The 23,724-nt window shown below is 48.9% G+C and overlaps 3 protein-coding genes and 1 long non-coding RNA gene across 4 annotated transcripts in view; 2 read left to right on the top strand and 2 right to left on the bottom strand.

Moving 5' to 3' along the window:
- COPA (COPI coat complex subunit alpha) overlaps nucleotides 1-3,902 on the top strand; it is a 36,989-nt gene extending 33,087 nt beyond the window's left edge. The window contains exons 30-33 of the mRNA XM_083589761.1: nucleotides 327-437; nucleotides 1,279-1,440; nucleotides 2,205-2,399; nucleotides 3,288-3,902. Coding sequence (XP_083445887.1) covers nucleotides 327-437; nucleotides 1,279-1,440; nucleotides 2,205-2,399; nucleotides 3,288-3,347 — 528 coding nt within the window. The 3' untranslated portion in view covers nucleotides 3,348-3,902. The remainder of the gene's footprint in view (nucleotides 1-326; nucleotides 438-1,278; nucleotides 1,441-2,204; nucleotides 2,400-3,287) is intronic.
- A 553-nt stretch (nucleotides 3,903-4,455) lies between these two features.
- MEN1 (menin 1) lies at nucleotides 4,456-17,200 on the bottom strand. The gene is made up of 10 exons (XM_083590236.1): nucleotides 16,989-17,200; nucleotides 14,885-15,335; nucleotides 12,945-13,153; nucleotides 11,522-11,650; nucleotides 11,358-11,398; nucleotides 9,257-9,344; nucleotides 8,259-8,395; nucleotides 7,566-7,704; nucleotides 6,273-6,446; nucleotides 4,456-5,418 (listed from the first exon to the last, which is right to left on the bottom strand). The coding sequence occupies exons 2-10, from the start codon at nucleotides 15,318-15,320 to the stop codon at nucleotides 4,987-4,989; spliced, it is 1,785 nt and encodes a 594-aa protein (XP_083446362.1). The 5' UTR covers nucleotides 15,321-15,335; nucleotides 16,989-17,200; the 3' UTR covers nucleotides 4,456-4,986.
- Nucleotides 17,201-17,232: 32 nt separating this feature from the next.
- On the top strand, nucleotides 17,233-20,074 carry LOC310751469. Its single transcript, XR_014542532.1, has 2 exons — nucleotides 17,233-17,410; nucleotides 18,000-20,074. It is a non-coding gene; the product is annotated as an uncharacterized lncRNA (long non-coding RNA).
- Nucleotides 20,075-22,430: 2,356 nt separating this feature from the next.
- The window catches only part of LTBP3 (latent transforming growth factor beta binding protein 3), a 41,162-nt gene continuing 39,868 nt past the window's right edge, over nucleotides 22,431-23,724 (bottom strand). The window contains exons 27-28 of the mRNA XM_083589721.1: nucleotides 23,491-23,622; nucleotides 22,431-22,952 (exon numbers count right to left, since the gene is read on the bottom strand). Coding sequence (XP_083445847.1) covers nucleotides 22,801-22,952; nucleotides 23,491-23,622 — 284 coding nt within the window. The 3' untranslated portion in view covers nucleotides 22,431-22,800. The remainder of the gene's footprint in view (nucleotides 22,953-23,490; nucleotides 23,623-23,724) is intronic.

Here is a 23,724-nt window from a genome sequence, read left to right on the forward strand (position 1 = left end):
CTTTACCTTTTTACCTTACTGTACTAAAAGAACACCACCCTGATTCTCCACTGGGACAAACTCAGTTCAAACACTTTAATCCGTTGTGCAGATCAAGTGTGTTGGCAATGTTGCTGCACCAGCCATCCACTCATTCTCTTCTGCTCAGGGGTATAGGGTAGGCTGAAAGGCCCACCCCAACAGCATGAAATCTGCTCTCTCCCTACACGCCCCACTCCAAATCCCCTGTTTTTATTTCAAGCTATACAAAGCACCGCTCCCCAAATTTTCAAGCCGCTGTTTGTAGCTAACGTGCCCTGGCTCGTTCCGATCTTTTGTTCTGACAGGCCCAGCAGCTGATCGCCATCTGCCGGGAGTACATTGTGGGGCTGTCCATGGAGATCGAGAGGAAGAAGCTGCCCAAGGAGACCCTGGAAGAGCAGAAGCGTATTTGTGAGGTAGGACAACCCCTCTCTCTCTCTCCATGACCTCACGCCAAGGGTGCAAACATTGGGTTACCAAAAGCATCCTAGCTGTTACAGTCTGCCAGAAGGCAACACTTATGCAACTCTCTGTGGACAAGAGCACCAATAATTGGCTAAGAGATCAAATGAACACCATTAACTCTATCAGGGGTGGCCAACCCCCCCCAGTTCAGGAGCCTGATCCAACTCTTCCAAGCAACTGGCTCAAGACCCTACTAATTTTGGCAGTGATGGCAGCAAAAAAAAAACCCCAGAGTAGAGGGCAGTGCTGGAATGGGAGGGGCTAAGAGCTCTGGTGGGGATGCAAATCACCCTCTTCCTGATCATCTGAGTGACATACTTCCCAGCTGACCTACATGGATCAGTTGAGGAGGGAGGGGGCCGTAGGGTTGGCCACACCCACCACTGCCCTACAGTCCCCGGAGAGTTGGTCAAAGCTGAAAGCAGGCCTTGGGCCAAAAAGGGTTAGCCATTTCTGATAGCAAGTTCAGAAAGCAGTTGCATTTGTGGGAAAACCCTTATCACAGTGGATGCGAGGACCCCCATCATCTGCCCCACAGACTGACCTTAATGGTGCCATTGTCTCTTGAGTCCATCTTGCCTATTACCCTGAGTAGCAACAGCCCTCCAAGATCTCAGACAGAGGTCATTCACTTACCCTGGTACCTGAAACCTTTTAGCCGACGGTGCAACATCCATGCCACATGCAAAACAGCTGCCCTATCACTGAGCTGCAGGCCCGTCTCCTGCACAACTGAGCGGTGCCCAAACCAAAGCAAACTCTTTTTTAGAACTGCATCTTTCTTCCCAACAGATGGCCGCCTACTTCACCCACTCCAACCTGCAGCCCGTCCACATGATCCTGGTCCTTCGCACAGCGCTCAACCTCTTCTTCAAGCTCAAGAACTTCAAAACGGCTGCCACCTTCGCTCGCCGCCTCCTGGAACTGGGGCCCAAACCGGAAGTGGCTCAGCAGGTAAATTCCCAGAGGAGCTGCTCAAAGCCGTCATCTTCATCACCTTCAAGGGCTCTAAGCACAAAGGACAGAGGGTGTTTTGAAGTGTAATAAACCCACGTTGAGGTTCCGGAACAAGATATAAAATATCTGAAGAATGATCCCTGTGCGCAGGAGTAGTGCTACTATGACACAGGCCAACTTTGATGGATTGCGGGGGGGGGGGGTTAATCACCTGATGGCATGATAGTTTCAGGAGACTACCCACCTCTCAAAGTTGACTTGTGGGGAGAGAGGTCTGCTTTGCCATGGCGTTCCATGCAATGCACTTCCAAGGCAGCAGTCAGCAGAATTTAACTTGCCTTCCAGTAGCTGGTAAGCTGACCAGGTCAATCCTGTTAGCTGCAGAGGTCTGCTTCACCATTGTGAATGGCATGTCCTGGCATGTGCAGCACCCAGCAGGATTGTACTCTCCACTTGCCTGGCAGGTGAGTGGGGCATGCACTTCTGCTATCTGCAGGGGTCTACTGAAGCAGCCAGGATTGAACCCCCACAGGCCAAATCGCCCCGCTGACCAAGACTGGCCCGTGAGCTGGAGGTTCCCCGCCTCTGCCTCCGTGCAATTATGTAAAGTCCCTTTTTCGATTCTTTACACTCCAGGGGAATCTTTGCAGTGCAGTCTTTCCCCTGCTCATTCTAAAGTGTTGAGACAGAACGTTCGGACTCCCAGGCCGTCTATCCTGTTTCTCCTGCTTAGTTTTCTTCTTTCTCCGCCACCATTGCAGACACGCAAGATCCTAACCGCATGCGAGAAGAACCCCAGCGATGCCTACCAGCTCAACTACGACATGCACAACCCTTTTGACATCTGCGCCGCCTCCTACCGGCCCATCTATCGGGGCAAGCCAGTGGAAAAGTGTCCGCTCAGCGGAGCTTGCTACTGTCCTGAGTTTCACGGCCAGATTTGCAGAGTCACAACCGTAAGTGCCACCTCCTTCCCTCCATTACTGGTAGTAACTCTTTCCTTGGAGACTTTTCAGCCTCTTTTGGTTACCTCTTGGCAGCCTTTCCCGTGGTCTCCGTGGCAGGTATAGGTAATCAAGGGTGTCCACATGCTGCTGCTGGCAGATACTGTGTTTTGACAGAAACGGGCTGAAGCATCACTCTATACATGCTGTAACTAGTAGGGTGGTAGTAATTACTACTAGTTACTACCACCCTACTAGTACTAGTTACTACTATTAGTAGTAGTTACTACTACCACTACTACTAGTAGTAACTAGTTGCTGTAACTAGTAGGGTGCACCACTTTTGAATCTGGGAGTGTACCTTCTCTTATTCCTCTATGATTAAAAAACCCCACCCTACTACTACTACCATTATTATTTTTATTATTTTGTAGATTAGTAACCCAAGTAGCTCCCTTCTGCTTGCAAGGATAGTTAATAATGGCACCCTCCATTGTCATGAGCTCCTGCATCCCAGCACTTGCCAGGTTTGGCTGCAGGAGGGGAAGAACTGCCCACCCTCCTCTATTTTGCAGGGCTCTGTGTAGATCATGCCTCTCCTTGGTAGCCACCCAGATGACGTGGTTATCAAAAGGTTTAGCATCTTTGGATGGCTATATCATCAGGCTGGCTACCCTGAGCCTGGCAAGACTTTGTTTTGAACCCAACACTTGAGTTTCAGAGACACAGTGTGTCACATGCGTGGTCTGGAAGTGCTTAGAGGAGCGAGAAATTTCCCTGCTTTCTGAGGTTCAGAATGAGGCTCTCCCTGGAGCAAGACAATGGACTCTTGCCATATTTAAAGGACCCCACGGTTCCAAGTCTAGGAGGCGCTAACCATGTCTTTGTTTGGCTATGCAGGTAACAGAGATCGGTAAGGATGTCATTGGCTTAAGAATCAGCCCCCTGCAGTTCCGCTGAGGCTATCCTGTGACCAAGCAGCTTTCTACAGGCATCCAGTTTTTTTCAAGTTCTACTTTCGGCTGCTGCCCCTTGTACCTCCCCTTTTCTGCTACCATTAATATGCCCCCTTTCCACCTGTGCTCACCAGGCCCTTTGGAGCTGTTCAGATGCGAATCTTCAGTCTCAAGTGTGCAGTCACAGCCAAGCCATCAGGGTGAATGCTGTGTGTCTCCCTCCATCCCTTTCCACATGTCGCTTCCATGAGAACCTGGGGGATGGAATGGGCCCCTCCCAGGATCCCACCAACTTTCCTGGACGTTTGTTGGGGATCAGGACTCGAAGATGCTACCAGAGACTGCAATAATTGGGTCATCTATTCACTAGAAGAGGCATTTGAGGTTTTACGTCTCATATGCGGGGGGCCAAAGAGTGAGGGGCTGAAACTCTACTCCACTCCTTTTTGTATTCTTCCCCCTCCCCACAAAAACTCCCTGTCCCTTTCTCTCTGCCCCATCTCCTTGTTTTCTTTATTAACACTTAATAAAGTGAAATCACCCAAGGGGGAAATGAGAACGTTGTGCTCATTGTGGTTTCAGAAATATTCTGTTGACACGAGAAGGCCTGCGGCTGTTGGCGTAAATTTTCAGGAGGTGGAGGAAACCTTACCAAGGGGTGCATAGACCAGATGTTATAGCGACCTCTCAGATGGTGATGATGCTTCATTGGGGTGAGGGTGTCCTCAGGATGGATTGGTCATACAGCAACTCACAGAAACATCTGCCTGCCCTTCAGGTCACACTGGTTTTCTTTGCATTAGTCAGCAGCAGAGAAATAGTAGAATGGCTACAAGCCATGATGGTTGTATTATGCTGCTGAATGCCAGCTGCCCAGAAACCACAGGAGGGGAGAGTGCTCTTGTGCTGGTTTTCCACTGTGAGAACATGATGCTGGACTAGATGGGCTTATTGGCCAGATCCAGCAGGCCAAAGCTCCCTTCAGCCCTAACCTGTTGCTCAGGTCTGATGAGAGATGTAGTCCAATGAACAGGTTGTCTCTAGATTGTATTTCCATCTTCTCACCTGTCCCCAAAGATGTAACATACCAGCATTTACACTGGAAACAAGAATTGCTACAAGAGATTATTTATTTATTTTTTTTAAAAACCCAACAACTTGAGATTTATTAAAATGTCCTTTTAGGAAAAAAAACAACATCCTGTAAATTAGTACAAATGACAGCAGCAGAGGCAGTGAGTCCCCTCTGCCTACCACTATTTCACACGCATTGATTTGTGCTCAACCCACAACTTCCTGGGCACCATGAAAACTGCTAGCTGCCCCTTGTCTCTGGCAGGATTTGCACTCATGTCTGAAACCTCAGTTCCCAGGGAAGAGTTACAAGCAAAAGCAAAAACGCTTCCGATCACAACCCAGAGGAATCCTGCCTGCGTTGCGACTCAAGCAGGGGGGCACGCCAAGTTCTCCTGGCTTTGGGGAGCTGGGGGTCTAGAGAGCAAAACATGGCTCTGCAGCACAGCTGGGAAGATTCTCGACAGACCTGCTTGAAGGAAGCACAAGAGCCGTGACCCTGGGTGGACTCTAGGCAGCTCCAAGATATTGCTCAAGGAAAGGGCAGAGCTCTGCTGCCCCCGGCAGGCTCAGAGGGACTTGCGGGGGCGCTTGAGGAAGGAGAGCGTGTAGTCCCGGGGGGCCGAGGCTTTCTGCTTCTTCAGCTGCACCTGGGACTGAGCTGTCAGCTGCAGCTTGATGGCGCTCGAGTTGATCTTGGCTGCCACCAGCAGCTCCTTCATGCCCTTCATCTTCTCGCTCTGGAAGGTGAGGACGGGCCCTTCGGGAGGGGGGCTGGGGCCGCTGCTAGGCCTCTCCTCCTTCTCCAGGGGAGGCCGGTCCACTCGCTGGCTGGAACTGGGGCGCCGGCGCTCAGTCACTTTCTTGGGCAAGGGGGGCTCCTCGGGCTTGGACTCCCGGCGCGGACCCCTGCGGCGCCCCTCCCGGGGGTCTTCGCTGCCTTGGTCGTCATCCTCGTTGGCTTCTACCTCCCGACTTGCCAGGGTCACCTTCTGCCGCACCTGGGAGGAAGAGGGGAGTAGTCAGAAAGCCAAGGGCGCCCATGGCACAAAGCTGAAGGCTGCTTATGATGCCCTGCCTATCTGATTGGGCTGTACACTTCCGGGACACATTTAGTCACATCTAAATCTTGTCACAGATATCTAGCTGGCGCATTTTGACATCTAGAGAACAAGCGATGTCTGCCTGCCTGTTGATTTCACATGCAATTACTCTGCGAGTTTTTAGAATCTCAGCTGGGCACTTAAACACTCTCCTTGTGCACGTTAAACATGCATCTTAATTCATTTCATTATTTTTATTTTTACAAAGTATAATCATGCATGAATAATAATAAAAATGTGCACCCCACGGCCAACACCATTCCACTGTAACTATCCAACCTCCCAAAATTTCAACACCTCTTAAAATGGTTTCACCCCTTTCTGTTTCAACAGTACAAATTCTACAAACACCTTCCATATCTTCTCAAAAATATTTCTCCTGCATATTCCCTACCTTACCTTAATGGCACATGTTAATTTATCATTAACAGCTATATCCCACACCTTTATACCATTCTTTTAATTCATTTCTATTGTTTATTGTTATACTGCTGATTTTCTTTTTTTGCTACGTCCCACATAACCCACCCTTCTCTCCCAAATCTGTCTGAATCCTGGTAACAATGGAGCTCCCTCTTTTCCAGCTAATAAACACACACCCCATAGACACCATCTAGGCCCACTCAGGCCCCACAAAGTCCCGCCAAGTCATTGCACCCCTTCACATAGCTTGACGCCGGCCATTCCCCCTCCCCCGGTGCCAAATGCTCTGAACTTTACCCCCTGCAACCTGCTCTGCCACAAGCACTCACCATCCCATCGAAACGGCTGAGGGACTGGACCAGGAATGTGGCCCATCCCACATGGAGGACGGGCGTGGGGCTCCCCTCTTCCCACTTGCAGATGCCATCGTAGAAACGAAGGAGGTGAGCAAAACACTCTGGGTCCTGCAGAGCTGAGCCGCCGCCTCCTTGCGATGGCGAAGCCTGGGCAAGACAAGGTCAGGTTGTTCTGTGAAGAGATGCCACCCTGCCACCAACTGGGCCTCTCCCAACAAAGTCTGCCAAGGGCATTCCTTGCCCTGATCCAATTCACAAGTGCCTCTCTCCCAACTCTCCTCTCTTCCTCTTCAGCTTCTAAAAAAAACCCCTACCCCTTCCTGTGATCCTCTTGCCAAATCTCTTAGCCATGCTCCAGTCAGCCTCCCTTTAGAAACTCCCCACCCCACCCACTAGAAAATCTACTTCATATACCCTCTTGCCATTTCACTAAACGATTAATAATGCTTTTCTGCTCCACTCACCTCTGTCACCTTTTAAGACGATAACCCCTCTATTTTTGCCTTGACTGGATGCCAGTAACCCCTTTTCAGGCCTTCATGGTTTCTCTCCAAGGTTCTAGTCCTCATTGCAAAATGACACTTATAATTAACATCCCCTCTGCTTTGCGCAGGGACGCGGGTGGCGCTGTGGGTTAAACCACAGAGCCTAGGACTTGCCGATCAGAAGGTCGGCAGTTTGAATCCCCATGACAGAGTGAGCTCCCGTTGCTCGGTTCCTACTCCTGCCAACCTAGCAATTTGAAAGCACGTCAAAGTGCAAGTAGATAAATAGGTACCGCTCCGGCGGGAAGGTAAACGGCATTTCCGTGCGCTGCTCTGGTTCGCCAGAAGCGGCTTAGTCATGCTGGCCACATGACCCGGAAGCTGTACACCGGCTCCCTCGGCCAATAAAGCAAGATGAGCAGCGCAACCCCAGAGTTGGCCACGACTGAACCTAATGGTCAGGGGTCCCTTTACCTGCTTTGCGCAAAGTCGCGTGTTTTTTCAACTTCCATTCTTGTACAATTTCACACTGTTTCCTGTGCCTTTGTTCTGCCTCCTTTGCGTCTGGCAAAGTCCCAGCCCAATTTTTGCCGCACCTCCTAGAATTCCCACCCCACTCCATCCGACTACTTTCATTCCACCTAATGATACTTTTCATAACACCCGGCAGGTGGCGGTGAAAAATAAATGGCAAACCCAGCAGAATTTCCTCCCTGGTTGACGAATGCCAGCAAGGCACAACATCCATCCTTTACGTCGCCTGTCTGCTCACCCGCCTTACCTCTCCCCTCTCGCCAGCCCCCTTCTCCTCAGCTGAGTCAGCAAGGCTGGCCACCTCTTTTAGCAAGTTGGGAATCACGTCATTGGCCACATCAAAAAATTCCTTGTAGATCTCTTCATCTTCTCGACAATAGTTATAACTGGAAGGGGGGGAAGAGAAGGGTGCAATGCCACCATCCGATAACAGCAGACATGGGTCTTATGTAGAGATATCTGGAGCCCCTGACAGCCCAACAAGAGGCATTTAACCACAGGCAAAATTTTCCCATCACTGCATCTCCACCTTGGAATAAGCCTCTTGGAGAGCTCTTAGCCGCTGCCCACAGAGCAATCTTCTTCTCTGTGACAAACTCTGGAAAAGGGTTTTTTTTTCAGGAGAACTGGACAAACATCAGTAGTTGCCTCCTCCCCAAATAAAAGGAACTGAGAAAAGAATGCAAATTTATTTTACCCTTGACTGGAGGCCAAATGAAACCAGCACTTCAAATCCATGGATGCAACCACCAGGCTGTGGTAAACTCTACAATGACCAGCAGCTGCTCTCCGGGGTTTTAGGTACAAATGTGTGCCGGCCCTTCTGGGAGATGCCGGGGACGGAACCTGGGACCTTCTGCGTTCAAAGCAGGGGTCCTGCCACCACGCTCCACTTCCTTCCGTGGTAAAGGCAAAATGAATAGGATAGGAAGACACTCACTCTTGGATCACGGTGGCTGAATCAGCCCAGGCTTCCAGTGCTTCCTTGACGTTTTTGTTGCGGCAGTGATAGCCGGCCAGGTACATGTAGGGGTAAATGTGCTCATTGTGGTAGTACTGCTTGGCTGAGTTGATTCCCTAGAGGAAAAGGGGGTGGGAGATAAGGGGGGGTTCAGGGACAGCAGGAGCTGATCCATGAAGACACCAAGGCTCAGGTGTTTTGGGGAAACATCTAGGGCTGGGCAATACCTGCTTTTCAACATTGTGATATATAAAATATCACAATATACCGATATATCACGATGTCTTGAAATAAAGATGGAGCTATGCAGAGGTGTTGGCTGGCTTCAGTTTTTCCCACATTGTGATTTTTGCATAGCACATACACACACGATTTGTGATATATTGCCAGGTCATAAATTATGAAACCAATATCACATGGACTTCAAACCGGTTTTGGATGATATACTGATATATTGCCCAGTCCTAGACACATCCTGCTGTATCCAGAACAGCTTACAAACATTGTAAAAATTACCATAATCATCATCGTCATTGGCACATACCCTTCCCCCTAAGGTCCCATGGCAGTGGCTTACAAATAAGGTGTAGGGAATGGGTAGGCAAACTAAGGCCTACCCTGCAAAGAGAACCAAGGCTGTTTTTCATTATTATTTTTTAAATGACAATAATACTGCCCATACACTTTGCTTCATAACTCAGGTTCCACGAAAGCTCGAAACTTACTTTTTAATAAAAAGAAAAGAAAGGAAGTTGACAATCTGGCGATCATGGTTCATCTTGGGGACAGGGGGACGGGACTGCCCCCCCTTTCACACACCCCCCCACAGATCTAGGTCATGCCCTTCCATCAACAGCTTTGCTTCAGGCAATGTGGTATAGTGGTCAGACCAGAGTTTGCATCCCCTTCTTAGCCACAAGTACTGCCAAGCCCAGCCTACCAGCACCCTTAGGAGCAAGCGGGGGGGGGGGGAATACCTGATGGTAAATGAAGAGGGGGTCTGGGCGGCCAGGGGTGGGCTCCAGCTCCTCAAGATCTGCCAAATTCCCCAGTGCCATTGGGTACCTGCAGAGGAAGCCAAGGGATCACTGAGGACAAGCAGAGGCGAGAGGAGGCCGAGGCTCCCAAGGGGACAATTTAAGAACACACAAATAAGAGCCCGAGGGCCTGTGGATTTGTGGTTGAGGACGGGGAAACAGCTCAGCCATTGCATTCAACACAATCTCTTCCATTGTATTATCATTGCTTCTTTTATTCCTTGCAATAAATTACCGTATTGGCCTGAATATAAGCCTCATTTTTTTTTCCAAATTCCGACCGTGAAAAGTGAAAGTGCGGCTGAAATTCGTGACCTTGCAAAAATTTGCTTTTTTTACAATATCACTGCTGAAACAGACATACGGTAAAACGAAACGGGTGTGGGTGCCTGCGGAAGTTTAAGGGAGCGGCGTATACTCAGGTATTGTCTCTCTCCCCACCCCCTTGAATTTTAAAGGTGCGCTTATATTCGGGCCAATACGGTACAACACAAGAAGTAAGAGCAGCCATAAAAATGCAATTAAAAATCACACCGCATCCAGTGCAGGGCATTACAATTGCTACAGCAGGTGGGGGGTGGGGCAAAGCATTTAATGGACTGCTCAGCCGCTTGGTGATTTTTAAGAGGTCTGGTTGTTTATCTCAATATTTTCTACACATTCACATTCTAAGCCAAGGCACTCTATATTCTCTCACATAGATGACATACACTCCACTCTTTGATCATAGACCCTCCAGCGGAAGGCAGTATCTGCACAGGTGATCTGAGCCACTTTTAGGGGAGAATATACCACCCCTGAACAAACTTCAGAGTTTTCCCTTATTGCTGTTGAAATTGACTTCAGAGGCTGTTTTGTCCCATGCCTTAAGAATGCCTGCATCCCCTTCCCATATTGTTCTTTTTCTAAAATTTAGTGTCTATTTCCATCAAAAGAGTGAGTTTCAGAGACTAAGTTATCTAGCTAGCTAAGACTGACTTAAGAGCAGACCTACTGAAATCAATGGACTTGAGCTAGTCAATGGACTTGAGTCCACCACCACTAAATTCCTGGATGCTTTGGCTGCTTCCAACTCATGTGGCCAAGACCCTCTGGAAATTACTCAGAAATAGCTGGAAGATCCTCTAGAAAGGAGCAAGACTCCCTCTGCAGACCTCTGCAACTTACAGTATTTTTCGCTCCATAAGACACTTTTTCCCTCCTAAAAAGTAAGGGGAAATGTGTGTGCGTCTTATGGAGCGAATGCAGGCTGCACAGCTATCGTTGAAGCCAGAGCAGCAAGAGCGAGAGCTGCACAGTGCCTCTTGTTCTGCTGGCTTCCCAGCAAAGCGGGAGGAGGAACGAAGGGAGCCCTTCCGTCCCTCATTCTGCTTCGCTGAGAAGCCAGCAGACCAAGAGCCACTGCGCAGCTATTGCTCTTGGTCTGCTGGCTTCAGCGATAGCTGCGCTGCTTGCTCTGGCTTTTCAGGGAGGTGGGAGGAGGGACAGAGGGCAGCCCGTCAGTCCCTTCTCCCACCTCCCGGAAAAGCCAGCAAGAGCCGCTCTATCTTTAAAGAACCGCGCCGAGCGAGCGTGTCTGCGGCTCTTGCTGGCTTTTCTTGTTTTCCTCCTCTAAAAACTAGGTGCGTCTTATGGTCGGGTGCATCTTATAGAGTGAAAAATATGGTAAAAACATAAGAGCATAAGCTTATATCTGCTGGATCAGACCAAGTCCTCTTTTAAAGCCATCCAGGTTGGTGCCCGTCACTGCGTCATGTGGACATGAGTTCCATAGTTTAACTATGCGCTGCATGAGATTAAGAAAGACACAGAGAAATGAAGCTTTTTGGGCTCTGTTAGCTAACAGCATCAGGATGGAGGCTGGATTCCTCTCCCTAGAGCTGCCTTCCCCAAACTGGGAAGACTACAATTCCCATCAGCCCCAGTGAGCGTGGCCAACATTGAGAGTTGCAAGTCAAGCAAGATCTGGAGGGGCCAAAGGTTCCTCTGCCTAATGATAGGGCCAGGCCCTGTGAGGCCAGGGCCTCTCTAAAGTACTTACTTCTCCAGGTGGCCCAGGTCATAGAGAACCCACAGCAGCTTCTGCAAGGGATGGAGACAGAGAGGCAAGCATGAGAGGCATCATGATGGTGGTGGTGATATCGGCTCCAGTTTCTGCAAACCCCCACCAAAGGGAAGGAGGGGGGTCGGTCCGTGTCAGCTCACCTGTTGCAACTGCAGCAACTCCAGGCTATCCGAGTGCAAGTCGATGGAAGGATTGATGGCACACACCATGAAGGCCACCTCCATCTGGCGGGTGCAGCACAAGTAGGAGCCCTTCAGGTACAGCCAGCTCTGCAAAGGGGGAGGGAATTTTGCAGGTGAGAAGTCTGGGTGGGCATCAACTTCCCCATTGCAGGATCTTTCTTTCTTTCTTTCTTTCTTTCTTTCTTTCTTTCTTTCTTTCTTTCTTTCTTTGGATGGAACCTGGGATCTTCTACACTCTAAGCAGATGATTCTGCCACCCATGAAACACAAAGACGTTGTCCTCTGCCAGGTCAGACTGGTGGCCCATCTACTCCACTATTGCCCACCCTGGTTGGCGGTGGCTCTCCAAGTTTTCGGACTGAGGTGGGTCTTTCATATCACCAGGATTGAGCCAGGGGCCTCCTGTATCCTAACCAACGTGCTCTACAACCCAGCTATGATCTCCCTCGTTTCAGATATTTGCATAGGGTTGTGTGGCTGAAGGTATACTGGAGAGCTTTATTTTTAAAATATAATAACAATAACAATAATAATAATAGAAAACCGATTCCTGGAGGGTGATTTAACATGTTAGCGATAACAACCAAGCCGCCTCACTCAAGGAAGGATGTTGGCAATTCCCAGCTGGAATGGCAACAAACAAGAGAGGCATAAAGGCATCCCTCTCATGCCCAGTGGCTAGCGTGGGTTGCCAGCATGCACATTCAACTGCCTAATGGTGTCTGTATCACCCAGGAGATTACAGTCATAGAAATAAGAAGAGTCGTCTGGAGAAGTCACTTCCTGGTTTGCATGGAGAAGCAGTTCTCAACTGAGTGTAGCACCAGAAGCATGCAGTTGTACTGAGGCAGCACCAGGTGTTGAAATTTTGTGCCCCCTAAAAAATTTGCACCCAGGGCAACCGCCCCTGTGCCCCCCCCCAACTAGGCCACGGCTCACACCTTCCTTGTAAGCTTTCCAGAGACATTTGCTGAAAAGCTGACAGGCAAATTGCAGCTGTGGCTGGGTCTCGCCAGGCAGCAGCGCTAAGCTAAGAATTTTCATGAAGGGGGGCAGGTTGTATTTCACATTTATTGGCTGGTCAAATCCATGCACAATGGACCTATTCCCAAGATTTATTTTTGCCTCTAAACTGAGGTGCTCAGATTGGCCGTACGAAACACATGCTCCTATAATAATGAAATGAAATGAAATGAAATGAAATGAAATGAAATGAAATGAAATGAAATGAAATGTGTACACCGTCTAAAGCTAATTTGCTCCTATGGAAGAAGTGGATGGAGTACAGAACCTGCAAGCTACAAACCATCTACCCAGTTGCACCTGCCTCCTATGTGAAGACGAGAGGGGAGCATCCTCCTTTCCTGAGCTGATATCTTACCCGTTCTGCCACACCAGAGTTGACCGTTTGCCCACGTCGGTCCTCATTGCCTTTGCCGTGCCATGTCACCTCTGCAGTCTGCTCCCCATCTTTGCCGAACACCACCCAAGCGTGGTCCTCAGAGAGCGCCAGGTGAACATCTAAAAGTCCTAGGACCTGGCAGGCCCCCACAACTGCAAAAGCCACCCCAGAGCTGTCTAGTTTGGTGCCTGGTAAAAGAAAGACAAAGAGCAGGACGTTCAGGACAGCTTGAAGAGCAGAGGTAAAACACTGTTGCATCTTGATTAAAAATGGGAGGCATGCAGCCACACTTAAAAAGAATTGTTTTTGGAGGGTGAAAGCTGCCCACATTTGGAGAAGCACACCTGTGGCCTCTCTGTGCGAACTGCTGTTATGAGCCAGTCCACTGCTTGAAAAGAGCCATGCCCAGAGCAGTACAGAGACACCCTGAGCTACAATATCTGAAAGCAAGTAATTCTGCTGTGCTTGTGCATGATTGACGGTTCATGCCACACCCACCGCAAATGTTGGGCACAATTAACCTTCCTCCACTGGCTTATGGCAGCTGTCTGATAGGAGACAAAGCCAGGACAGTAACTCAAAAGGTGATGCAGTGGACAACCTCTTTCCTTGACCTTGCAGAAGCCTTTATTTATTTTTTTGCACAAAGGTCAAATGAGCAGTTTATTCCTGACACCAGTTTTGAGAGTTAATTTTGCTGAGAGCCTTGTCTCTTGAAACTCCAGAAAACGGGAGACTGTAGCTTGTCTTGTAAAGGTAAAGGACCCCTGACGGTTAAGTCCAGTCGTGAACGACTCTAAGGTTACACGCTCATCTTGCTCTATATGTCGAGGGAGCCGGCATTTGTCTGCAGACAGTTTTTCCGGGTCATGTGGCCAGCATGACTAAGCCGCTTCTGGCGAACAAGAGCAGCACAAGGAATCGCTGTTTACCTTCCCGCCGGAGCAGTACCTATTTATCTAGTAGTACCTCGGGTTACATACGCTTCAGGTTATATACGTTTCAGGTTACAGACTCCGCTAACCCAGAAATAGTACCTCGGGTTAAGAACTTTGCTTCAGGATGAGAACAGAAATTGTGCTCCGGTGGCACAGCGGCAGCAGGAGGCCACATTAGCTAAAGTGGTGCTTCAGGTTAAGAACAGTTTCAGGTTAAGAATGGACCTCCGGAATGAATAAAGTACTTAACCCGAGGTACCACTGAACTTGCATTTGACGTGCTTTTGAACTGCTAGGTGGGCAGGAGCTGGGACCGAACAATGGGAGCTCACCCCGTTGCGGGGATTCGAACCGCCAACCTTCTGATCAGCAAGCCCTAGGCTCTGTGGTTTAGACCACAGTGCCACCTGCGTCCCTTAGCTTGTCTTGTAGTACAGGCCAAAGATAAGGCCACCCAAACAATATAGCAACACATCTAAGAGGACCAGCAAAGAGGACCAGGCCTTGCTCACTCTTTGTTTTCAAAATATCCAACATCCCCATCATATAGAGAGCTAGTAGGGTGCAGCAGTTAAGCGTGCCGGACAACAACCTGCAAGGCTAGGATTTAAATCCTTGCTAAGCCATGAAACTCGCTGGGTGACCTTGAGCCAGTCAGTGTCTCTTGCCCTAGCCTGCGTTGCAGGGCTGCTGTGGGGATAGCATTTATTTGCTTATTGATTTATTAAATGTATAAACCACCCTTCATCATAAGATCCAAAGGCGGTTCACAGAATAAAGTACAAGATAAAAACACAAGTAAATAATTGAAACGAAACAAAGCAAAACAATATGCCCCCCCCCAATGGGGAGGAAGAGACCCAAAACTTCCCTGCAAGAAAGGGGGAACATAAATATAATAAACAAATATATGCATGGCAACATGAGATCGGCAGCTGAGCACTTGGGATTGAGAGCAGCATGCTCCATTTGTGGCCCCACCTGTGATGAAGCTGAACAGTGACTGGATGTGGGCCCGATCCTTGAAGTAGGAGCGGCTCAAGCTGTTCCAGATGACATCAGAGACTTTCTTGACAAGCTCCCGGGAAGAGTAGCCCTCTGGCCGCGGGTAGAGCGAGAGATCCACGGCCCCGCGGATTTGGGCAGTGAAACGGGCATGCAGGGCCCCAATGATGCTCAGGTCAGCCACCGGGAAGTAGGTCAGGCTGTCGGGACCTTGGGCAGGCTCGAAACTGATGCCCGGCACGTTGGTGGGCAAGACGCGGTTGACGGCCAGGAAATGCTCCACGAAGCCCAAGACGAGCGAAAGCAGCACCAGGTCGGGCTGCTCCCGGCGAAGCTCCAGCTCAAAGAGGCGGACCACATCCGAGACGGAGCGCAGGGGGAAGAGAGCCTTCTGAGCACCCTTCAGCCCCATGGCCAAGGGGGCGCGCTAGAGAGCAAGCAGAGAAGGAGGAGGGTCAGAATTAGCAGGGGGCAAGAGGGCAGTCCATCTAATTAAAATATGTTTTAGCCTAAGACAGAGATGGGGAATTTCTGGCTCAGCGCCAGCCACCATAAGCCACTAATGGTCAGGGATGATGGAAACTGGAGCCCAGAAACATATGGCAGGCCACAGGTTCCCCACCCTGGTGTAACAGATGTCTGCCAGCTTTTAAAACCTAACAGCAGGAAATATCCGTTCTTTCTCGGTAAGCACAAAGAGGCCCATCCAAATCTTCAATGGGGTCGTGAATAAAGTAAAGCCAGAGTAGATTTTAATCTTGTCACTGACTTAAATGCCCACTGGACCATTAGTGTGTGTGACACATTGCCTTGCTTGGAGGTTGGGGGCAGGGAACCCACCTCAAACTCGAGACCAGGCAGTGCAGAACAGGAAGTTTCAGCCTAAGCACAATCCTGGTTGAGGAATTTTGCACCACGTGAGCTGCTTGAGAGCTCAGATCTGGGGCCTGGGGAGGTATGGGGTAGCAAAATGGTTGAGAGCTTGTGTCAATGGGAATGTGGCAGCCCCACTGAGGAACAAAAGAACCTGCCTCACAGATCTCCAGCAGAGCCATGCATCTTGAGAGCACAGCGCTGCCAGAAAGGGACACCTTTTGCTTGTAGTGCACCCCATGCTTGTGGGGAACCTGCTGCTAAATTATCATTAGGCAAATGACCAGGCTTGGTCTCCAGATGCAGTTGAACATCAACCCTTGTTACTACTGACCATTGGCCAGGCTGGGAAGGGGATGGTGGGGCTTGCAGTCCCACATCATCGGGGTACCTAAGACGGGGGAAGACTACCTTTGGGGGGGTCTCAGGCAGGGGTCTTTCCCCTGGAGATGCTGAGGATTGAATCAGCAACTTTCTCCATGCGAAACATCTGCGAAACAACCCTTCTCCAATAAAGCTATGAACTCACGGGGTTGCATTCAGTGAGCCATTTACTAACTCTTAAGAGCTGGTTCTTCCCTCTTTCTCTGTCAGATGCAGACATAACACTGGCCTACTTGGGAGAACCGTTTTTTAGGGTTCTGCATCTGAAGGGCTTTGAACACGGAGGAAACACACTGTTCATTCATCACCAACCTGCTGCCCTCCAGATGATCTAGGCTGCAACTCCCATCACTCCCAGTCCTCTGTTTTTGCCGCCCAAAACATCTGCAGGGCATCAGACTGCCAAAGGCTGCACCACATCAATTCTTGACGAGGTGCACAAGCCCACACCCCTAAAAACTTTGGGAATACCATATCGGGAGGGAGTAGAGCTCAACAGCAGAGCATCTGTCGCGCATGTTGCACCTCTGCCGTGTTCAGGCGGGAGGATGCGGTGGTAAGGAGATGCCCTGGAGAACTACTGCCTGCTCTGGGTTTGGCGGGCAAACGGAGCATCCGGGAGCTAAGGCAGCTCCCTACACTTTATAAACATGCTTCGATCCGTATCTGCGGGAAAAGCAATATCGCAGAACAAGAATCCTCCGCGCGGAGGTGTTTTGATCGCACCCCTCCTGCATCCCACCCACCCAAAACGATCAGCCACAACCTCAGGCTGCACATGAAGGGAGGGGGCGGGGAGAGAGAAGAAACGAGCCGCACCCACCCCAAGGCGGTTGCAATTTGCAGTTGCGCCTCTGCTGCACCAGGATCCTCGCGGGTGGGGAGCCGATGGCGGGGCTGCATGCAGAACGGCGCCTTCCCAACACGCCCCCTCCGTCTCACTTCTCCGGCTCTCTCATTCGAATGCGCTCTTTCAGCCGTCCGTACCCCCGCCGCGCGCGCAGGGCAGCATGGGAGTTGAAGTCCCGCGTTGGCAGGGCATGCTGGGGGAGCTCCGGCGGCCTGCTCTGATCCACAGACTTATAGAAGGTAAAGTCATGCACACGCTGCTATATTCCGGGTTCATTTGACCTACACACCCTCTCCGTCGCCTCCCTAGTCGCGAGGGAAGGAGAGAAGCGCGCAGCAAATCAGGGATGCATGCAGGGCCGGATTTAGGTTTGATGAGGCCCTCAGCTACTGAAGGTAATGGGGCCCTTTATATGTCTAGCTGTCCTTTGTCAACAACAAATTGTTGCTTTTTTGTGTGTTGGATATATGCTATATGGTAATTTAAGGACCTAATAGGTATCTAAAGCCATTTGTACATGTTGCCATGCCACCAGTCCATGCAGAATGTAGGCACCCTATATATAGAAATGAGCAAACAAGTGATATTTTAGGAGGCAGGCTAGCAGGCGGGGCCCATTACTTACATCATAGGAGCCTACACAACACAAACACTGTTGCTGCATGTAGGTTTTATTTTATTTGTTTTTATCTTATATTTTGGAAATGTACATCCAGTTTTTTCCCCTTTAATTTTTTTTGGCCCCCCCCCAAGACAGTGGGGCCCTAAGCTATAGCTTGTTTAGCTTATAAGTAAATCCAGCACTGGTCGTGTGTCGTTCCCCCCCTCCCCCCAACACGTGTCTTCCTTTTTTCATTTAAACTTAAATCGGCGGCGGCAGTTTCGGCCGCCTGTTCTGCAACCGGAGGTGTGTTTTGCATGCATTGCCCCCCCTTCCTTTTGGCTGCAAATGGTCAGTCACTTTCTGGCTCCACTTCCTCGCAGGGATATCAACCGCGAGTGGACTACACTGCAGGGTTGTCGTAAGCCTCCCCCTCTCTTCTGCAGCGGCAGGGAGAGAATTGTGGATTTTGCTGGCATCTGTAGGACACTTCTAAACTGCAGAGAAAGTGAGCAGAAGAGAACTTAGCAGTCAAACATTCAAGATTCACACAGAGTAAGATCTGAGACTTCTTAGCAAAGTTTCTTAATCGGCTACAAGCAAATTAAAAAGAAAGGAAGGAAGGAGTCAGTGCTAACAATATGAAATTCTTGGGGTGCAACACTAACATTCTGGAGTTTCTCCATTGTTTTCGATGGGCAAATCTCAATTTTGCTTCTGGAGATTTTATTTTTTTAAAAAGGATAAAGCAGCCTTTTCTGGCCTGGGGGCAGTGGCACATAGCTGTCAACGTTTCCCTTTTTTAAAAGGGAAATTCCCTTATTCCAAATAGGATTCCTCGCAAGAAAAGGGAAAAGTTGACAGCTATGCAGTAGCGGCACCAGAATGCCAAAGAATCCAGCCTTGTCCAATTGACTCCAAGCAGGTGCCAAAGTTTAGTGCTAGTTTTGTGCAGCAAACTCCACATTTTGTGCCGGCTCCCAAACTGAGTATGGTAATTGACACCCAAACTGGGGTCTTAATTAAATGGCCCAAAGACCAACCTTGTCAGGTTGACTCCAAACCAGAGCCAAAGTGATCTACTGGTTTGGTGCCGCAAACCCCACATTTAGTGCTGCCCCCCAAAACTGAGTGGGCTAAGTGGGTACTTGTTGGCTAAGTTGGAACTTAAGTGGGGACTACCTAGTCAGATTATTGTGTTTTAGCAAACAGCCAATATACACATTAAAAATGATAGCAATAATAATAATAATGATATGCATTTGTACTCCTTATCCTTTTAAAAAAACACATAATTTCCCATACATCCTTTCAGTTTTGTAGCGCTGATCTGTAGAGTGCTACAAGAAATTTGGATGTTCTGAAAGATATGTACTTCTCTGTATCAGACAGCAAAAAAAAAAAAACAGGTCTTGGCAAGGGATGATCCTCCCTTCTGCGCTCTTAAAAGTGGATAGACATAATTGTTTCTAATATCATTATAGAAAGGGCAGTCTTCTATTGACACTGAGGACTCAGCTACATTAGTAAAAAAAAAGTTTTAAATGCATTATAACACTGTGACACCAGATGGCACTGTAGAGTTCCATCTTTCAGCAAGGTGATTTCTAGTCCCATTATGATTTTTGCAACACATTTCCCTGAAACGTTTTTCTGATGTGTCTAGAAGTTCCAGCCCGAATTGCAGCCACAGACTCTTTCTTAGGAATTCCTTTATGTCGACCCATCCAATCTGCTAATGGGAGAACATTTAATCTTGCCTGTGTAAAGGCTACCCTCATTTTAACATTTTTAGTCTACCAGATATCTTGGAAGATAATCCCAGATTCATGGCAGCCAACCGCATTTCACACTTCCATGAGTTTGGGCATCATCTCTACCAAAATTGCCAAGAGAAGATGTGATAACTGCTTGAAAATAGTTTTTAAGTCAGGAAAGCAGGACCATTTTAAGAGCTTCAGCTTTAATGGGCATTACACCCAATTACACATGGAGTAATGCTATTTTTGTAGAAACAGGGACTGACAGGAGTGTTAGCAAAAAATTATTTTGTGCTTTTTCCAGGGAATCTAAATTGGCCATAGCCCACAGTGGTGCTCCCTATAGCAGTTTTGGCAACACCGTCTTGTAACCTGGGCTGGACCAGGTTGCCCCCTTTTGTGCAATGGAATCGTAAGAGTCCATTTAAAGTTCTACCAGCTAACAAGGTGCTTGACTGAACCTGTGCAGATCATTTACCTGTCCAATGGAAAACCACACCAAAGTACTTGAAAGAGAGTATTTGCTCCAGTTTGTTTCCATCGAGTGACCAATTGTGATTTTTCTTGAATTTACCAAATATCATAACTTTTGTGGGGGGTTGGGGTTGGTAATTGATAAGAGAGGTGTTCATTCTTGCAGTGCAAACTGAACCAATTCAAGTCTGCGCAAGCCCAGTTGGGCATAAGAGACCAGGATAGCATCATCTGCATAAAGGAGACTGGAGTATTTCAGATTTCCAATTTTCACTGGGCAGTAGTGCTCACCTCTCAGAAACTCAACTACTTCAATTATAAATATATTAAAAAGAAGGGGGAGAGGAAACATCCTTGTTTTACTCCTTTTGTGACTGGAACAGTGTTGGATAAATGACCCCCGACAATTCTAACTTGCAGAGGTGTACCAGAATATAGCGCCATTATATGCTTATATATGCTTTTATATGCCATTATATACCTGCGTATCGATCCCCATAGATTGTAGTTTGTTTGGTCCAAAGGCATTCCTGAGAGATAGAACCCAAAGCAGCTTTCAAGTCAATGAAGGCCACGTAAACATATCTCACAATTCCAGCCAAGTATTTATCAATGATGTACTTAAAGCATAAGGCAGTTTTCTAAAGTTGATCTGCCTGGGCAAAAGCCAGCTTGTTTTGACGTTAACAGAACATGATCTTTTACCCAATCCACTAGTTTGTCAAGGAGAGATACATCTTCCCTGGGACATCTAACAGGATAATTGGCCTATAATTTGCGGGGTCATTTATAAGGCCCTTTTTAATAGATTGGTACCACAACAGCTGATCACCAGCTTTGGGGGGGGGGCAAGACTCCAGAATTGTTAATTAAGGAAAATAATGATGCAAAAATGGAAGTGAGAGCTGGACCATAAAGAAGGCTGATCGCCGAAGAATTGATGCTTTTGAATTATGGTGCTGGAGAAGACTCTTGAGAGTCCCATGGACTGCAAGAAGATCAAATGCATCCATTCTTAATGAAATCAGCCCTGAGTGCTCACTGGAAGGACAGATCGTGAAGCTGAGGCTCCAGTACTTTGGCCACCTCATGAGAAGAGAAGACTCCCTGGAGAAGACACTGATGCTGGGAAAGATGGAGGGCACAAGGAGAAGGGGGCGACAGAGGATGAGATGGTTGGATAGTGTTTTCGAGGTTACCAGCATGAGTTTGACTAAACTGCGGGAGGTAGTGGAGGACAGAGGTGCCTGGCGTGCTCTGGTCCATGGGGTCACGAAGAGTCGGACACGACTAAACGACTAAACAACAACAACAACAAATGATGCAAAAATTGGGGCCCACCAGTCAGAAAATACAGAAAAGGTGCTGGGAGACCTTCTTCGCTGGGGGAACCTAAGTTGGCTGGGGGGGCACTTATATTTATCTTGCATACCGGTATTTATCTTGTACAAATTATGTTGTCTTTTGCTGTTTGGTTTGTTTGTCTATTGGATTTATATAATGCCTTCCTGCCTTCATTAGAAAGATACCAAGTCCGACCAATGGTCCATTTAGCTATGTGTTGGCTACACCGACTGGAAGCAACTCTCTAGGATTTTCAGGGCAGCAGGTGTCTCCCAGCTCTACCTGAGAGATTGCAGGGTTTGACCCTGGGCCCTTCGGTGTGCAAAGAAGATACTCGCCCAATGAGGTACGGCGCTTCATCCAGGACACTCTAACATGTCCTCCTTCACCCTCTTTGTTTTCTTCCTCTGGCAGCCCCCATTCTGTGCCCACGGAGCATGCTCAGAGATTTTGGAGTTATCCTCCCTCCCTCCCACTTAGCAGTTTTAACTAAAGTTTTCCCCCCACATATTGGGGTTTCACCAAAACTGCTCACATCTCCCTCTTGTGCATCAGCATAGGTGGAAGTGGGGAGAACCTCCGGCCCATGAACCTATCTTGGCCAATTGGGTGGGTATCCTAAGTTGGCTCTAAAAGCCATTTCCTCCAAACCATGCTGACCTATCAGCTGATATCACCTGGTGGGCGGGGTTCAATTCTGCAGGGGGTGTGTTTCACCTGTGCATTCCCAGTGTGGCACACACTGCAGAAGAAGACCCCTGCAGGTCAACTTCGATGGAGGGGCAGGACTGCCTTCCTATCAGTCACCGGATGCCATCCTGACACCAAATGATGGACAGGTGGGTAGCCCTGCTCATTTGTCAGACTTGTCTCTCTGGGGTGTGTGTGTGTGTGTAAGTGTGACATAAAATAAAGACCTGGTCCGTGCTGAGCAATCCACATTCAGATAATGACTTCACTAGAGAGTATACACGTTACCGCATTCCAAGCACTGCAGCATCTTATTCAATTAATGCTCGTCATGAGCATGTTTAATGCCCTTTTTATTCCCCTCCCCACCTCAAACCTCCCACTGACTTTTTATTTATTTATTTGCAAATTGCAGCCTTTCCTTGTTGTTAACAGATTCGGACGACAGAAACTGTAACAGGATCTTCCTCCCTTTTCTTTTTTTTTAATTGGCTGAATAACTTTGAAACTTGTTTGTTTCCCCCACCCCACCCCCACCAACATCTATTATGTACAAAAAAAGGAGTTTTATTTCTGAAGCCTACAGAAACAAGTGCAAACCGACTGCAGTTTTTTTAAACCCTAATGATAAATATCCGGTGGGTTGGGGAGTGTAAAACGAGGGAAAGGGGAGCCAGCCTATATAACAAAACATCAAATCAATGCCCCTTCATCGTAGCCGGTACAAAAACAAACAAACAAAAAATAAGAGTCCTCAAGAATGTCAGAAATGCCTTTTTGGTTCCAGACAAAAATGTCCTCCTAGCCCAGTATACAGTTTCCGGCAGCAGGCAGCCAAGAGGTCGTCAGGGCAGGAGGGAGGGCGCTGGCCTCCTTACAGCCACACACTCTCCTTCACTCTCCCCACTTCATCCCGCTACCGCTGGCGCTGGGGGATGCAGATCCCATGGGGCCGAGAGCGGACGTAGCCCAGTTTGCAGGCACAGCGGTAGGAGCCGCTGGTGTTCACGCAGCGTTCGGTTTTACACAGAAGCCCTCGGTGGTTGAGCTCCAGGCACTCGTCAATATCTGAAAGAATAAGAAATAAGGAAAAGAAGGGGGGACAGCGCCAGAACTTGGCACATTTGGGCAGCTGCTGAAGAACCCAGTGCCATGGCAGGAGCCCACTGCTGGCATCTGCCTTGGGCTCCCTTTAAATTTGCTTTCCCAACCAGAGCAACGGCATCTGAGTCATGTCCACTTCCCCACCATATCTCCAATCTAGCATCACTCTGGGGCATTATGGGAAATTGGAAATGGCCGCCCGACACTGCTGCCCAAATGCCAAAAGTGGGCAGGTAAGCCTCTCAGAGCTCACCAAGAGACGTGATGGCAGCCCACACTTTGCCCAGCACCCCACACCCCCAAACCCACTGCAGACAGGAGAGTGGAGTCGATTCCCTAAAAAGGAGAACCCTGGATGATGTGGGGTCAGAGGGTGGGGGTAGGGGTGGGGCTTTGCACACAAATCACTGGAGTCTGGAGGCATTGTAATGTACCATCCAGCGTTCAGCCTGGCCGAGAGCACTACGTCGGTGCATGCTATGGAAAATCAAGACCCCCTTACCCAGACAGTGGGTATGGCTGGCATCGAGCTGGAAGCCCGGGGAGCACTCGCAGACCAAGCCCTGCTGGGTGCGGACGCAGTGGCCATTCACGCAGCGGCATTCATCGGAATCCTCTTCGGAGCTGTCCGCATCTGGGGTGGGGAAAGAAGCAGGAAACAGGCTAGTGTCCAAATAATGTTGGATGCTTTCACCTTCAGGAGGGGCTCAGTGAGAGAAAGGCCTCAAAATAGAAG

This window comes from Podarcis filfolensis (assembly GCF_964270895.1).
Source record: "Podarcis filfolensis genome assembly, chromosome: 16".
NCBI classification, from domain to species: Eukaryota; Metazoa; Chordata; class Lepidosauria; order Squamata; family Lacertidae; genus Podarcis; species Podarcis filfolensis.